Here is a 17,502-nt window from a genome sequence, read left to right as displayed (position 1 = left end):
GAAGTACAGGGGCAAAGAATGGAAAGTTTGTGCCAAGAGTTATAAGACATGGTGAACTTGAAAACATTTTCTGCATTCTCAACATGGCATCACATATAAGATTGCAAACATGAACAAGGCTTTAGTGTTATAATTCTGGGTTGTTTATAAATTGACCAAATTCAAAAGCATCCTTCAATCTTTAAGTATGGTATTTAGATAGCCTAGGAATCAAGCTTGTTATATTTAATATATTATAACAATAGTTGTATTTGTTCATTCATTCATTTAACTTGTATACTACTAATTCCCACAGGATACCCTGCGGTTAATGTTGCTGAACAGATTTTTTAAAATCTATAATAAATGTTCTTAAAACAGAGAAATATTAAAAATTAAACAAAATCAGCCATAATAAGAACACCTTAATAATATATACATTCAGATTAAATGGCACCAATCAGCCTACTAAAGCTTCATTGGAAGAGCTGAGTTTGAACATATTCATTGGAAGAGCTGAGTTTGAAGGGTCAAAATTACAATAGCAACACAAATTTACCTGTCTATCCATCTCTTTCTCTATCTTACTATTGTGTAAATTATGTGCAGATATTAAAAACAAATCCCAATACTTGCTAAGATTTTTAAAGAATCAAATAATAACTGGAAAATGCAGACCAAAGAGGAGCTGTATTCTAAAGCTGCTTATATCAAGCAGTGATCAACGAAAGAGAAAATAGCAAATGATCTAAAAAATGGAAAGCTAACTCCATTTGGTAATTGTGATTTATACAATGAAAGTCTCATAGGGGGGCCTAGATATATATCAGTATTCTGTAAATTAATTTAAAATAGTGTTGAAAGTCCTCTCAAAATGTAATCTTATTCTTAGATTAATCTTAATTACATTTATCTTATCCCTAAACTCAAAGAAATTCTAGGCTATCTACCTGTGTTTTCTTTCCCTTATATCATAATGGGTAAGTTCTGATTTACTGTTTGAGATTTCTTGGGGATTTTTATATCAATCTTATTCTTCTCAAAAGCATTGATATGGCAGTGGCCTGATGTAATGAAATAAGATGTTCTAACATACTTTAACTCAGATCATCTTATAATAGAATTTTATGTTCTTACCCCTACTCCAGTAGTGTTATTATTTGCAGGCATTCCAATTATATAGGCAAGAAATTTAAAATAATGGGAAAAGAGGTTCAAAGTTTAAGAAAAGCAAAGTCAAAATGGGCTTAGAAAACTTCCAAAATTTCAAAGCATGAAAAAAAATTACAGTGGCTGGATTTTGATTGTTCAGTGTCATGCAAGAGTTTTAGTTAAAATCTGATTTTTATTCCCTTTATCACATATAAATCCGTCCTGAATTTGAAGCACAATAGTTTTAAGAATCAGCTACAGTATAATCTAAAAGACAAAGTACCTCAGGGGAAAAAATATTGAATCAGTACAGTGTAACTATTTCTTTCCTTGCTTTGGGCAATGCAATGTGGATGGCAAGACAGGTCTTGAATAGCCAAGACTCCTTGCAACTTAATTATTAAATTAACAAAAAACACATTTCTGGATTCACACATTGTACCATATGATAATGTTAACTAACAATGGAATAGGCTAGTCAAGATGAAACTGTATGTAATTATAGGTTATATTGACACAATCAATCAACCTACCATAACTTTATGGTCCAGTGTTATCATGTGAATTTAGAAAACTAGGTTAATTGAGAAAACCAGAGCTAAATAAAAAGTATAACACAGTAACTGCCCTTTTCCTTTTTCTTGAACATCAAGAAGGATTGGATTTCAAATTGAGGAGAGGGAGAAAAGGATGGTGGTGTAATGGTCTAGTAAGGCTACATTTGCGTTTCAGATATGTAAATAACCATTAGGCTGCAGCAAGGAGAGGAAAAAATATTTACTGATCCTCTGGATGTTTTACTTCAGGTATATGAAATCATAAACTGTCTACCCTGGAATATTTTGTTTGTTATTCCTAACCATGAGCATCTCTAGATACTTGCAGTGCAAATAAGGCTAAGTAATCTCAAACTAATTACAGAGATTCTTCTTTTCCAAAAATGGAACTTGTTTATTTTGGTATATAAACAACAGCTTAAGGCAAACTCTATTGAATCATGTGATCTGTTATTTCAACTTCTTTAGGACAGATGGCCTTTTCTATAGATTTTCTTGAACCAGAAGGTAAAGAATCACTGCCTCCTGTTAATGCCAATAATGAAAATTCATATAAGCCTGGGAGATTCAAGTCTAATACTTCAGTTAAGCTATTGTTACATGGGAATGGACAACTAGATGTTATGTTTAATACGTCGCGATTCCACTCCAAAGGGCAAGTTTATTGACCAGAGAATTTGGCTTCATCCATCCTAAACAACTGTCTCACGAGAGTTCTCTCTAATTTTCAACAGAAATAGCAAAACATAATTTAAGTTCATAAATGGAAAATAGTCTTTGTAATTTATTTGCTGATTCTTTTAACAAAATAATGGTTCTTATGTATCTATTGTATAATTTATGTGCCTGGTTTGTGGAATTTTATTGGATATTGACAACACTGACAAGTTTTGACATTCTGCTGTTTTCCAACTGCCTCTGCCATCATTTTAGTTTTTGTTTAACATTCATTAAGCAGCACAGTAGTTTTGCAGGAATATGAATACAATATGCCAATGGTTCTTAAACAGGAGATAATTAAACCCAAGTGGTTAATCTGGGTAAATCCTGAGGGTCACAGAGCAATGTATAATTGCTTATTTGTGAGTCAAGGATCCAGTTTGGGACTCTCATGAGACACTTGTATAAAAGTCTGGATGTAAAGGAATTATTGAGTATTGGGAAAAAGGTTAATTGTGCCAATTTAAGGACCACTGCAATATGCAATAAATAAATAAATAATCTTTGTAAAAGATTATTGTTTTGTGGGAATTTTTCTCAATTCTCCATTGCATTTTGTCATCTGAGAAGCACTTGCCACCTTTCCTGTGTTATTTTATAAACAAATGAAATGAAGTTATATTATGTAATCCAGAGCAGCTGATATTAGAGCGACGGCTGTAATTCTAGTAAATGAAGGCAAACATACATGTTCCAGCATAATGTTGCAGGATCACCATGCCCAGAGCTTTAGTCTTCTGAGTTTTCTGATTTGTGCTGGAGTACATCCTCTGAACCTCAGAAGACAAAATCTCTGGTCTAGTCTTCAGAGCTTTTGGACCTGTGCTGGAGGCCATCCTCGTGAGAATGGGCTCCAGCACAAGTCTAAAAGCTCAGATGATTAAACTTCTGGTCCTGGCGACCGACCCAGATTGGATTCGTAATTCCAGTGGCAGACTGAATTCCTATTTACTAAACTGGCTAACCTCATTTTCTACTCTGTCTATTCATTTGATCTTTTGAGGGGGAGTGTCCACTTATAAAACTGATCACAGAAAGGATGCACATTGTGTGTTTAATCGTGCTTCTCCTCAAAATTCTGGCTGTCATGGTAAAAAGCAGAAAGTGCAGGCAGCAATACCAATGCACAAGGTAAAGCAGTAGGATCAGAAGGCTCCAGAGTTCAATAGTGATGCCCCTTGAGCCCCTAAAGTCTTTGGCAAGCGATCCACATGTTATTCTTCCAGTTTTAAAACATGCTGCCGATTAGTCACAACATTCTTGACTAATGCCAATTATTTATTTTGGCCCAGCTCTTTCTGGTTGTGGAACATTATGCTCATTTGAGGGGGTACCTTATGCCCAAATATTTTGATCTAAGGATCAAAATAGAACACAGCTTGCGTGGCTGTATTTCCTCAGTTATATCAAGCCCAAAATGGGAGGTGCAAAATTAAATTTTAACAGTAAATGAACCAAGGGGCTTCCTCAGATAAAATACTCAGTTTCTGTTCTGACCCAAACCTGGTTCCAAGAGAGCAAACACAAGACAAAGGCAGCAGTATAACCTTTTTATGTTTCAGCTAAAAATCCTGTTTCTTCACAGATAAAAGGCTGCTTCCAACTAATTAGTTCCGACAAGCAAGAGCCTTGCCAAGTTTTTTCAAGTCTGTCAAAAAACAACACATAAGAAATAGTTTACAAGAGTCTTCAAATACCAACTGTAATGTCCACAAGGCTGAGTTCAAAATGTCTTTGCCTTCTGCAAAGTATGTTAGTTCACAGCTGGCTTTTATCTTCTTGAACGTGGGGCCATTACCGTGCAGTCTTACTCCTGAGTTGCCCATGCTGTTGTAACTGCTCTTTCCTCTGAGCAATCTTTCATGCACGCGCACTTGGCACAGGCTCCTTGAGAACCTCCTCATCACTGCTGCCAGCCCGCACAATCTCTGAAGGCAGCAGTCCACTCCCTAATGGTCCTGGCCCCTCATCTGAGTCCTCGCTCTCCTCAGCCCTCCGCACCTGCTGCCGGCTACATGCTTACTTGTTTATTTAGCTACTGTTGCAGAAAATATATACCAAGACTAATCTTGGAATGCACACAAAATATTCTCTAAATCACTGACTTTCAGCATAAATAATTTTGTAATTTTGGAGAATATGTTTTTGTAAGTGGTGTGGGGTACCTTTCAACTCTAAATATATCATTTCTGCAAAGTATTGAGTTATTGCCCATGATTGTCCACTGTTGCTTGATTATCTGTGGTTGCCTGTATATCTTGTAATTCTTGCAGATTCACTGGAGTTAGTTCCTCTAGGATAGCATTTCTCAGCCTTACCAATTTCTTTAAGTTGTCTGGACTTGGACTCCTAGAATTCCCTAGTCAGTAAGGGGAATCCTGGGAGTTGACATCCAAATATTAGCAATATCTTCAAATTGTTAAGAACCAATATTGAGAAACACTGCTGTAGAGGTTTCAGAAAAGCAGCAGAAAGCCTAGTGAGTGCTAAGTCTAATGAGTATAGTTTGATCAACTGTGTGATTGATCAGCTGTGTGATCAATAACACTATGGAAATTGACTATGTAGGATTGTAAAACAAAAGCCTTTTAATTCTTACTTGATAAAGGGAGGAAGAGCAGCAAAATAAACAGACAGACATAGGAAGAATAACACTTATATGGTTACAGTGAGTAAAGACAATGAGAAAAGTTCACAGCAGGATGGTTCAATCTGGGGAAGGTTATTGTGCATGGTGGTGTCATAGATGACATTTTAAGAAAGAGAATTGTACTTTTGTTTTGAGGCAAAAGAAATCATTGCTAAGGGAAAGCCTGTTTTACTTATTGTTATGACTTACAGAGTATATAAACTGCCCTACAAAAACACTTGCAATTCAGCTTTGCAGAATTAATAAAAACAATGCAGGAATATTTGGTCCCAAACTTATTGATAGTAAAGCAGAGGTAGTATTCTGCAGGTTCTGACCAGTTCTGGAGAATCAGTAGAAGAAATTTTGAGTAGTTTGGAGAACTGGCAAATACCACCTCTGACTGGATCCCTCCATCTATTCTCTGCCTCCCAAGTCCCAGCTGATCAACTGGGTCTTCTTTAGTTGCCCTGTACAGGAAAACAGAGCTGGAAAGCAGGTTAATGGGGTGGGGAGGGAATGGAGATTTTGCAGTATCCTTCCTCTGCCACGCTCATCAAACCACGCCATGTCCACCAAGCCATGCCCACAGAACTGGTAATAAAAAAAATTGAATCCCACCACTGTGACATAAAACATTTTAAATTTCATTAAAATGGAAGAATCGGCAGCTAAAGTTTAAATATTTCTGAACATGGCATATTTGATGAACATGGCTAAACGATGCATTCTGAGATCAACTATTTTGTGGAATTCTGAAAGAAACATTTAAAAAACTCAACAAATCTAAGATTTTCAGGACATTTAATTTTTAAAAGAGCAGCAAATTGTGATACAGTATCCATGAAAACTACTGGTAAAGTTACAATAAAGCTTTAGTCAGAAATTAAATCAAATGTGAATAAACTTGGCAACAGCATATAGACAGACAATAACAAGTAAAAATTAGCTGTGTTATCATTGTGGCAATTATTTACGCATACAAGCTGCATGCAGATTTAAATGAAAAATCTGCAGAAAATGAAATAAACTGGAATATATTGATGAGCCTCTCATTCAAAACAACAAACCATTTTCTAAAAATAAGCAACCAGAATATTAATTAAAAGGAGTGCAGTAGTGTATGGCATAAAGTATTTGATAATGAAAACGAATCTGGGAAAGTAACCCTAAAAAGCTACAGCATAAAAGATGAAATGAGACCAACAATATGGCTCATCCCAGAAACAGTAGTCAAAATATATCATAGCAATCAAACACTGGTTCTGCATTCTCAGGAAAATCACAGCGTGAATTTGAGCAGCATTTCAGAGATGCTAAATTAAATCCATCAGTGTTCTGAAGAAAGGATTGTCCCCAAGCATTTTATCTGAAACTCACCTACCATAGTTAAGCAGAATAACTTAGATCCTACAAATCTTAATGAACACCTACCACCACCACCAGCATATCAGGTTCAAAACTCATCACATGTAGTTTGCCCCTTGCAAGAATATGGTTTTATTCCATCATCCTGACCATTTTTCAAATACCTTGCCTCAATATCTTAGCATTTAGTATCCATCATATTTATACCAGGGGTGGGATTCTACAGGTTCGCACCTATTCTCTAGAACTGGTTGTTAACATTCTAAGCAGTTCAGAGAACCGGTTGTTAGAAGAAATTACTGGTAAGGAAGGCAGGAAGGAAACATTCTGTTGTTGCTTACAGAAACTGCCTCTCCGTTAACCTTTGTTACATTCTTGGCAGGGCTAAACTTCCTGTCTCAGCAACTTCTCTGGAGATTTTTTTTCCTCCTTGGCTGGTACTTTGCTTGTGTGGAATGACCATTCAAAGTTACAATGGCACTGAAAAAAGTGACTTATGACCATTTTTTACACTTACGATGGTTACAGAACCCCCACAGTCATGAGAGGCCAGGCGAGGAGGTATGTGCTTCAATGTGAGTGAGGTTGAGTTGGCCACACCCAGCCAGTCACATGACCACCAAGCCACACGCACCAACTAAACCACACCCACAGAACCGGTTGTTAAAAAATTTGAATCCCACCCCTGATTTATACAGATAGTCCTTGACTTGCAACTACAATTGGGCCCAGAATTTCTGATACTAAGCAAGGAACTGTTAGGCAAATTATGCCCAATTGTATGACATTTTCTGCTATGTTTGTTAAGCGAATCACTGAGGCTAAGTGAATCATGTGATCATTCAGTGAATCCAGCTTCCCTTGTTGCCTCTGCTTGTAGGAAGACCGTAAGAAGGTCACAAATGGCAGTCACATGACTCCACAACCATTGAAAAATACATGCCAGTTATGAAGCACCTAAATTTTGATCATGTGACTGTGGGGAATGTTGTGATGGTTATAAGTGTGAGGACTGATCATAAGACACTTTTTAAAGTGCTGTTGTAATTTCAAATGGTTTCTAAACAGTGTAAATTTAAAATGCTGTTATAATCTCAAATGATTGCTAAACATGGTTGTAAGGTTGTATCAACTTCTACCTTTCTCCCAATTCATAACTGAATGGAACTTCAGCATAAAGCATCCCAATTGCAATAACTGGTATAGTTTGCCCAATAGCTACCAATTCTAGACTTCTTCTGTGACACTCTGTGCTAACAACACCACTGTTGTATGCAGTTTTTATTTTAACGAAGCATCTGTATAACTAGCTTTAACTAATATTTGGAAGTGGCAATAATATTAGCTCTGGTTTTCATTGACTGGTTTTTATTCTACTAAATCTTTATTACTGCATTTATATCTTGTTTTTTTCTGTGAGCTCAAAATGACATGCATAAGATCATTCTTTCTTACCAAGTTTTGTTGTTATTCTCCCCACTCACAAGGAAGCAAAGGCAACGGAGAAGAAGAAAGAGGCAAAGATTCTTGAAGACAAACGTAAGGAGCCTTACAGCAGAGATCTGAAAAAAAGTAGAACTCCTGATCTGATAAAGGAAGGGAAAAAAGAAGAACAGGTCCAGAAAGGAAAGGATGAAACAGACAGCAATAACAAAATGGGACAAGCCAAAGAGAAAACCGGTAAGGATGAAAAAAGGTTTTCCAGAGAGAAAGAAAAATCCATGGCGGCAAGTAAAAGTGTAACAGGCCAAGTGAGAGGGGAAGAAAGGGGTAAACTGCTAAAGAGCAGGTCAGTAGATGATACAGGAAGAGAAGAGAGGACATCAGAACATAAGAAAGGGCCTGGGTGGGACAGAAAGACTGAAGATAAAAAAGAATGTGAGAAAATAGGAGAAAAAAAATCAGCTTTAAAGCCAGTCTCAAAGAGAGATGATAAAAGAGAACCCCTCAAAGCAGGAGAAAAAAGTTCAACTACAAAGCCAGGCTCAAAAGTTGACAATGAAGAGAAACTCTTAAAGGATAGTAAAGGAATCCCAGAGACAAAGGTACCAATTTTAGAGCAAGAGGACATGATCCAAGAGCCTTCGGATAGCAGCCCCTCTAAATCTGCAGAAAGTTCTTCAGGCCAGAGCAAGGAGGATGAAGCCACCAGCATCTTTGATGAACCCTTGGAAAAGATCAAGAATAATGACCCAGAGTTGGTAGAAGTTAACGTCAACAATTCTGATTGTATCAACAATGAGATCCTGGTACGCTTTGCTGAGGCCTTGGAATTCAACACGGTGGTCAAGGTCTTTGCTCTGGCCAACACGCGTGCTGACGATCATGTTGCATTTGCCATTGCCATCATGCTAAAGTCCAATAAGACCCTGACAAGCATAAACCTAGATTCCAATCATATCACAGGAAAAGGAATCCTGGCCATCTTTCGTGCGCTGCTGCAGAACAACATTCTGACGGAGCTGCGCTTTCACAATCAGAGACATATTTGTGGAGGGAAGACCGAGATGGAGATAGCCAAGTTGCTGAAAGAGAACACCACATTGCTGAAACTGGGTTACCATTTTGAATTAGCTGGCCCACGCATGACGGTCACAAACCTGCTAAGCAGGAATATGGACAAACAGAGACAGAAACGCTTACAAGAGCAAAAACAGGCCCAGGAAAAGACAGAGAAGAAGGACTTCCTTGAGGTGCCAAAGGCACGCTGCTTGCCAGTTGGCTCGCCAAAGATTTCTCCAAAACCATCCCCCAAAACCTCTCCATGGTCTTCCCCTAAAGTTCCTCCTAAGAAATCTGGCACTCCAGATGCTCCTCCTCCCCCACCCCCACCTCTAGCCCCTCCACCTCCTCCTCCCTTGATTAATGAAAACTTACGCTTGTCCCTTTCTCCGGCCACTCAGAGGAAGATGGTGGAGAAAGCACTTCCTCCCCAGGAGAAGAATTCCAGAGATCAACTTCTGGCTGCCATTCGCTCTAGCAACAAGAAGCAGTTGAAAAAGGTACATCATTACAGCACTAGGCTATAATGTACACATTGACAGAACCTTGTGGTTTATATTCCATATTTTATGGACAGTGTTATATATACTACTAGCCAGAGTTCAACAATACAGTTATAAAAAAGACAATGGCTTCTTGCTACATGTGAATCAAGAAACAATCAGGGTGGTCAGGCTGGGATGCAGCACTTGACAGTTATTGCAAGGTTCAGTAAAGCTACCACTTTGATAATGCTAGTTACGTTAATGCTTACTTGCACATAGTCATCTCACATTTCTGTGTCTAATGATTGGAACATTTTTCCATCATTTTTGCAAGGGCTACATTCCTTAGATAGTTACTGTCTCCTGGTGGAGTTTCACACACAAAAGGCCTCCATTTAGCAACACTGTGGGAAGAGGAATAGCTAAAACATCACCTGTGTTTATCCACTTATTAAGATCATCAGACACCACTATCTTCTGGAGATAAGACAGGAAGCAACTGAGACATGATGTCAGGAACTTTTAGGTTTCTGCATCTGCCTTTAAATTTACTATTCTCAACAGACAAACCCTTTTTGTCAAAGCTATTTTAGGACTAATCTAAATTAGGATGTGCTTTTTAATAATAAGGCTTTCTAAGATGGGAGGGAATCACAAAGGGATGATGGAAGAGAATGAAAGAGGGGATATTAATTCGCTTGTTTGTCTGATGAACTGCTGTAACCTTGAGTTGCTATCTGGATCTCCATTAGATGCCTCTAATTTGAGAATTTGTACTAAGTTCATGTCTTATTTTGGCAGGTGGAGGTTCCCAAGTTACTTCAATAGTAGGGAGAGGAATCTTGGACAGTGGAGATTGCCAAGGCTGAATCATTGTGTTTGTCTTTCGGGTGGCTGTTTACATAAGAAGAACACAACAGAGCAACAGCCTGCCCTGTGTTAGTTCCAGATGAACTGTGTTCTCTATGGGATTAATTTGGATACAAGAATTAAATGGATTGCCAAAAGGCGTTGTTATCAGGAAGAAGTAATATTTATTTTTAGTCCTTTTTAATAACAAAACTTGTTTTTCTCCTGAAAAGAAGGATCTGCAGATATGGTATATTTGGGCTTTTTGTCTAGTTTTCCTTGTGGGAGCTCAGAAAGTAAAGGGGCAAATGTGATCAACGAAGAAGTCTGAATTTCGGGTATTCCTGCTTATCTCATCATTTCCCAGGCAGCAACACCGTAATCGCTTGCCACTAGGAACATCTAAAGAGCTACACTGGAGCAGTAGCATCATGAGAAGGTGTCCAGCATACTGCCGGTACAAGAAGACTCTAAATGGAGCTATGTCACATTTGTGCCCGTTGCGGCTTGATTGAAATGGCGATGTCATGTTCTGTTTTGCCTGTATACTGAAGCAGGAGGGTGGGGGAGAAATCATGAAGGCAAAACTCATTGTTCAATGTCTCTGTGATTTCAAGGATTCCATTTCTCTGATAGCAAAAATCAAACACAGGTTCCTGTAGGTGATGGCTTTTTGGGTGGAAAGAAATGGGTATTTGCTCCACATTTGATTGCTAAAGACTTGTCATGGTGGCATGATGTAGCCGTATGCAAAGGCAGCTGAATGAACTGCATTACTGCTGGGTCTGGGGCTCTGCTGCTTCCGCTTCTGCTTCTGAAGTAAACGACAGTTTCCCAATTCATTTTAGATTTTACAATACTTAATCTTAGAATTCATATAGGAGAAAAAGAACAAGCTTAGCTGTCAGTGGGAGGTAATGGAAAAGGCAAGCAGTCCACATATATAAACAGATGAACTTTTGGAAACTTTGGTAATGAAGAAAGAGCAACTCCATCATCAAACCAGCATAGCTTCCTGGTAGGCTCAATAATTTCCTGTATCTAAATCCAAGTATTGAATTCAATTAATTTCTGGCTTGGGTTGTAAATTAAAACATATTTTTGCATTTAAGTGACTTTAAGAGATTAATATGTTTCATGGCTCACACAAAATGCCAAAGTGTATCTGAATTGAGATAATGCAGGGTTGTGTGCAAGTGTATGCAATTACACGTTTTTCATCTTCTTTCCAAATAAGGAAAGCACTGAAGAAATCTCAGCAGCCTGATAGAAAGCAGCAAGAATTCGTAGCTATTAACAAAAATACAGTTCCCTCCCCCAGATTGCATGTCTTTGTATTTTCAAAAACAAGTGGCATACCTACCCAGATATGTTGGTTCCCATTTTCCAGCATCTCCAGCCAGAATGACCAGGCTAACTTATGGAGATCATGACAACTTAACAATGACCTTCTTGTTCTGACCAAATGAACAAACAGACAAGCAGTCCTTGTTCACCTTTGTGAAATATCTGAAGAGATGTTATGTACCCTTCAATTATCTTTTAAAAGGCAGAGGATAGAGGAAAGGTATGCTTGATGAAGAGAAAGGTTTATATTTTCATCAAATTTCCAAAAATAATGGAGGAAAAAAGAAAACCAAGAGACAAACCACCTGAGCATGATCTCAAAATGCAGACATTGTTGCCATTTTCAACTCTGTTTCTCTTGAATTTTGCATTATGTATGGCATTACCTGCACTTTCATTAATAAAGCTCACAAAATGGCCCCATTGTGAGTAATGAAACATTCTGGGTTCAAAGGCTGTGAAACCCTTCAGATGTGCTAGTTTGTACAGAAAGTACACACTTGATTGATGTGTGAGCTGGACCCCTTAGCGTGCCTAAAGGAATGGAATCATTTCCCAACCTGTCTCCCAACTGTTTACAATTATAGCTGTTTCACAATGGGTAATATGGTTATGATTGTTCTGATCACTGAAGCCAGATTTCTTATTTTAGATTTTCCATTTCCTGGATCATTTTGGTTCTAAAACCTGAGAAAAGAAAAAGGTTGCTCTAACTACTGACCAGAGTATACAATTTTATATGTATATGTTTTATTGTGATAAATTATCTAGATCTTTTTTTAAAAAAAGATGCAAAAGTATAATAACCAGGAACTCAGGATTTGATGATGCCTTTTAATTTAATTTAAAGCTGTTCAAAATTTAGCCACAATATGTTAATGCTAGCATTAGAATTAAAAAGTAGAAACTTTATATATGTAGATTATAGTAAGTGTTTGTTGTAATGACAAGGCAGTTGAGGTGTTTGATCATGAACAACTGAATCATGATGAACTTTATTGGAGTCTAGTCTTGCATTTATACACATTTTTAATTATCCTCAATCATTGGTTAACTTTGGTCACTGCTTAACTTTTGTTACTGTTTAGCATATTAATTAACACAATTAATTATCTCTAGTTAAAGTCTAACATATGTTTACTTCCTCTCTCTAATCCTCCTTTAGATTAGTGACTTTGTTTGCCTGAGTTGTATTTGCTTGGAAACATTCTTTATCTGAGGTTTGCCATCCGAGATTGGAACATTCCTGCAATTACAACTCTACAAGTGTTTGTACAGGATATTGTCACAAAAAAGATGAAGTAGGAGAAATCTTTATATCCCTGTAGAAATTGCAGTGCATGGGCAAATCACAAGGGCAAACTGATTAGGATAAGGGACTTTTGGTGTATCTCCTCAGAAGATGAGCACTGATGGTTATAAATTGTTCTCTGCACAGAATTTTAAGAAAAGCCACTGGAGTGGAACATTCCTTTTTGCATACAAACAAGAATCCTCCGTGTGGTCTGAGTGTGCGGGGCGTCATGCCAGAGGGAAGTAGCTTCTCCCTCACTGCCAGATCACTGGGTTGCTGGCCAATACTGCAAAAACTGAGGATCTGACTGAGTCCAAGGCAGCTGAGTTATTTCTCTGAAGCCCAGAGAAATGTCTATATTTGGGCATTTTGCATGGACTAGCCCAAGCAAAGTTTCATTCCTTTGCACTCCACAAGAGTGGGAAGCCTTCCAGCTGCCCAGAACAGCCCGGAGAAGAAAAACAATGCCTGGTTTGACACAGCTCTCCCTTAGCCATTCACAACCCCATCTTTTCTTTATTGGGTTCCATTCTTGTAGCTCCTCTGCCATTGTCATTGCATGTGTGTTTATTGTCAACCAATATACATTTGCTATTGAAATATCTATGGACTTGTTGCTGTCACAGATGTCCCTGATTTTGTAAGTTTGCACCACATTTGGCAAATGTGCTACAGATAATTATCATGAATAATCAGGAGAGGCTGATGTTTTCATGATACACAAATGACAGATGGTATGAAAACAATTCCATATCTTCTGAAGTTTGATTTTCCCATAATTTAGAAAGTATTTTTTGTGTATGATTATAAAAAGCTGCAGTCTGGCTTACTGTTTCTTACTCACTTTCTGCACAAGGTCATGTTGCTTACCATGGGTCTTGGGGTTGTCAATGGAGCAGGAAGAAGTCAACAATTATGCTGAAAGTGCCCATGCTAATTGAAGCCTCACCCCCTGTTTTCGTGTGTGTGGCACACAGTATATGCCTGGGAAAAGGGGTGGTCTATGATCTCTTGATCATGTTCACCATTTTGACACTGTGGACTTAGTGATGAATGCATGCAGGTGTATGTATATGTGCATATGCTTATAATTAGTCTGGCCAATCTGTTAAGGACGAGAGTCCAGATTGATGATCGATCTGGTAATCCTAGAAAAAGAAGGAAAAGTGAAGTTTGTGACTCCTTCCTTGCCTTTGTATCTGCAGGGGGAGGAGTTCCCTGCTTTCTTCATGGCAAGGCTTCCTCTAAAAAAAGAACAAGTGGAATTCTAACGTAATTTACATCAGAAGCAAAGTCTTCTGGAATGTGTGTTATTCCAATGCATTTTATCACATGACATTACATTTATAGTTCCGTACATCCAAGTAGAGTAAAGCTGAAATGTTTGGCCCCAAAAGATACTTTGGTATCTGAAGTATACTTTGGTATACTTCTTCAATACAATTGGACAGAATGCTATAATTTAATTTGGATGCACAGTGCCCATTAATCCGGAGTAGCTTAGGCAGGGCTGAACAACTAGAAAAATTATACATATTAGCTTTAAATAATGATACGTGGTATTCGTGACTGAAAAACAGGCTTTTGTTTTTTATAGTCTCATATTATACCACTCTTACATCAAAGTAGATGCTGTTTAATCATTCCCCACTCCCTTCCTCCCTGAAAGAACAACCCAACTGAGTACTAATGGCAAGAAGCTGGCTTGTTCAATGTAGTTCTTCCTGAAAGCATGAAACAGAAATGCCAAATTGGCACAAAGCCCATGCCAGGCCTTCATTCCAAACAGGTGTTCTTAATTGAGACGAGAGCAGAAATTGGATGATAGGCAAAGTTTTGGGGCACTTTGTTTATGTTCTAAGCATTAGAAACAGAATGGGAAAGTTAAAGTACTGGGTCTTGCAATCATGATCAGAAAAACTTGTGGAAAGAGTGAAGCAATGGATTTTAAGTGGGCCATGAAGACAGAATACTGAAATTGCTAGTGCCTTAAACTGGAAGAGCTCTCGGCTCTCTGTTAGCTGGTTTTTCAAATCAGCACTGAAGTGAATGAAAAAGAGTTTGGGACATTGGTTTAAGAATGCCCTCATGTGGCAAGATTTTTACCTCATATTATCAAGAGACAAATGTTGCTTTCAAGTGAACAGTTCCTAGTGCTACTACCTGCAATACTTTTGCAAGTATTCCATCTTTTCCTCCAAAGACACTTTGGAAGAAGAAGAATATAAAGACAGTGGGGAAAGTACTTTGACACTGCGCATATGATCCCATATTTTGTAGCACTTGATGTTGGAGAAGATTCCTGAATCCTGAGATACCATGAGTAGCCAAGAAAACAAATTAATGGACACTCAAAAAAAGCAACCCAAAGCAACTCATTGGAGGAACAAATGACCAGGCTCAAATTATTCTACTTTGGACATATTATGCAAAGACAAATACTCTGGCTCCAATACTGGGAAAGGAAGGTAGAATGGATGATCAGCAGCAAAGCAGATAGAACTGTAGCAATGTGTACCATTGGGAGACCTAAAGGACCGAGTTGGGGACAGATTGTTATTGAGAAACTCTAAGTTATCTTAACAGTTGAAAAGTATCTGATGGCACATAACCAATACAAATACATTTTGTAGCAAGGAAAGATTCTGGCCACAGAGCCTCATGAAATCTGCTAAGCATAGCAATCGTATGATACAATTCATTTGTGCAAGCAGACATTATTACAATAAATTTAATTGCAGTAATATATGTCTTCAGAAAGAACACACAGACCCATGATTATGCAGAGATGATTAATTCATTTAATGGTTTTAAGGTATTTTAATAGGCCAGCCGTTATTAAGGTCTGTAATTTCTTTAGGATACTCTTAGACCTGTCTTTGGAATTAACGTAGTTTCAAGAAAGCAGTGCTATACACACACCTGGAAACAAGTCCCACTGAACATTTTTTGGAAGAAAAAGAATAATGTAGAACTTTTCTACATTGTGGAGTAGAGCTGAGGGGGGGAATGATTGATTCTTTTATGTGCCATTTTCTGGATCTGAATAATTTTTTTAATAATACCTACATTTTAAAAGCCGCTTTACAAATTTTTTTGAAGTAGTAGTGTAAACTATATCTGTTTTTTCCAGGACATAGCTGGATTCCACTGCTGCCTGCTCCATCTTGTCAAGAATAACAAAATTCCCAAACTAGATCAGATGAGTTGATGGTAGTGGCACCTGGTGGTAGTAAGAGGTGTTTTTCTCAATAGTCAGGAGGGCACCTCCAAGCTATTGGAAAATGGCAAGGTCAGATGCTCTGCTGTGGTTGCATTCTGGTGGGCAGAAAGGAAGTAGATCGCAAATGTATGTATTTCATTTATAAACTGCTGCAGTCTCAACATCCCACACATAGAGAGGGCTCCATCCAAAATATGGCTCAGTATCTAAAACTATAAGAATCAGAACATGTCACTCAAGGGGATGGCATTACTGCAATTTTTAACTAAGCACTCTCTGCCTACGCCACGAAAATCATAACTCTTCCCCAATAAAACGGAAGAGGCGATTCAGATTGAGTATGAAAACTGCCCATTAAATTCAGCTAAAGCTAATTTAAACTAAATTATGCCTTGTTAGTATTTGGATAGGAAACCGCCAAGAAATCCTAAGTCCACTTGCAGACTGGAGCGGAAGGTTGCAAAACTTCTTCGAAGAATGCAACAGCAGGCCCTGCCTCTAACGTTACCGTGAAAAACTGCATTACATTCGTGAGCATCCACACCGCTCCTAAGCAGGCGTTGTTTACGGAGCTGTTACAGTAAGTCGCCTCTGCTTCCCCGAAGATCGCCTCCGCCCGAAGGCGAAAGAGCGGCGGCCTAAACAGCGGGGTGGGAACGGCGGCGTCTTACGACGCCCCCAACGCTTTCGGCTGGCGGGAGTTCGGGGCCCAAAGAAGAGAGCGAGGAGGCTGACAAGAGCAAGCGGCTGGCGACAGAGGCGCCCTGAGGGGACGGTGCGGAGTCGGAAGCGCGAGTCGGACTTCATACAGCAGGAGGTCCGCAGCGACATGCTCTGCTCCAGGACGAACGGCTGCTCTTTGGCGCCGGGTCGCCAGCAGGAACACCATGAAGCACAACATCTGGTGGCGGATTTGGAGGCAACCAACAAGACAGCAGCGAGGACAAGAGCCTCTGGCTGGCCCCAGGCCCTCCCCGTTCACTCCACTCTTCCCGAGGGCAGCCGAAGGACACTTCTGTGGTGCGCATCCCCTGAACACGTGACTGTGAGACGCCATTAGAAGTTGGGGCAGGCTGATATACATCTATCTCAAAGTGACTAACTTTCCTGCCTCCCATGCAATGGTCATTCTACAGGCTACATCAAGAAAGATGGCTTTGTTCCAGAAACACCAGTCTAGTTATCTTCAAAGCCCATCATCTCTGGCCGGTTGCAGTGTCAGCTACAGATTATGGGAACTGAAGTATTTGGAGGGAGCCAGGATTAGGAAGGCTGTTCCAATGTGAAAGAGAAAAATCATACTTGGAAATTCTGCAAGTGAACAACTATTCAAACCTTGGATTGGGCTGAAATGTTTTCTGAACACCAAAGGTCTTGATCCAAATGAAAACTCACGT

At 38.9% G+C, this 17,502-nt stretch overlaps 1 protein-coding gene across 3 annotated transcripts in view; it reads left to right on the top strand.

The window, feature by feature from the left end:
- Positions 1–12,007, top strand: part of LMOD1 (leiomodin 1) — a 29,749-nt gene extending 17,742 nt beyond the window's left edge. For 2 of the 3 annotated variants that reach the window (XM_026697741.2, XM_087929240.1), the window contains 2 exons: positions 7,893–9,407; positions 10,194–12,007. In XM_026697741.2, coding sequence (XP_026553526.1) covers positions 7,893–9,407; positions 10,194–10,220 — 1,542 coding nt within the window. In that variant the 3' untranslated portion in view covers positions 10,221–12,007. The remainder of the gene's footprint in view (positions 1–7,892; positions 9,408–10,193) is intronic. The other variant, XM_087929241.1, reaches the window with a different exon arrangement.
- Positions 12,008–17,502: the final 5,495 nt, after the last annotated feature.

This window comes from Pseudonaja textilis, chromosome 3, assembly GCF_049901715.1.
Source record: "Pseudonaja textilis isolate UNSWEBS1 chromosome 3, rPseTex1.2, whole genome shotgun sequence".
NCBI lineage: Eukaryota > Metazoa > Chordata > Lepidosauria > Squamata > Elapidae > Pseudonaja > Pseudonaja textilis.
This window is presented reverse-complemented; position numbering and strand designations above follow the sequence as displayed.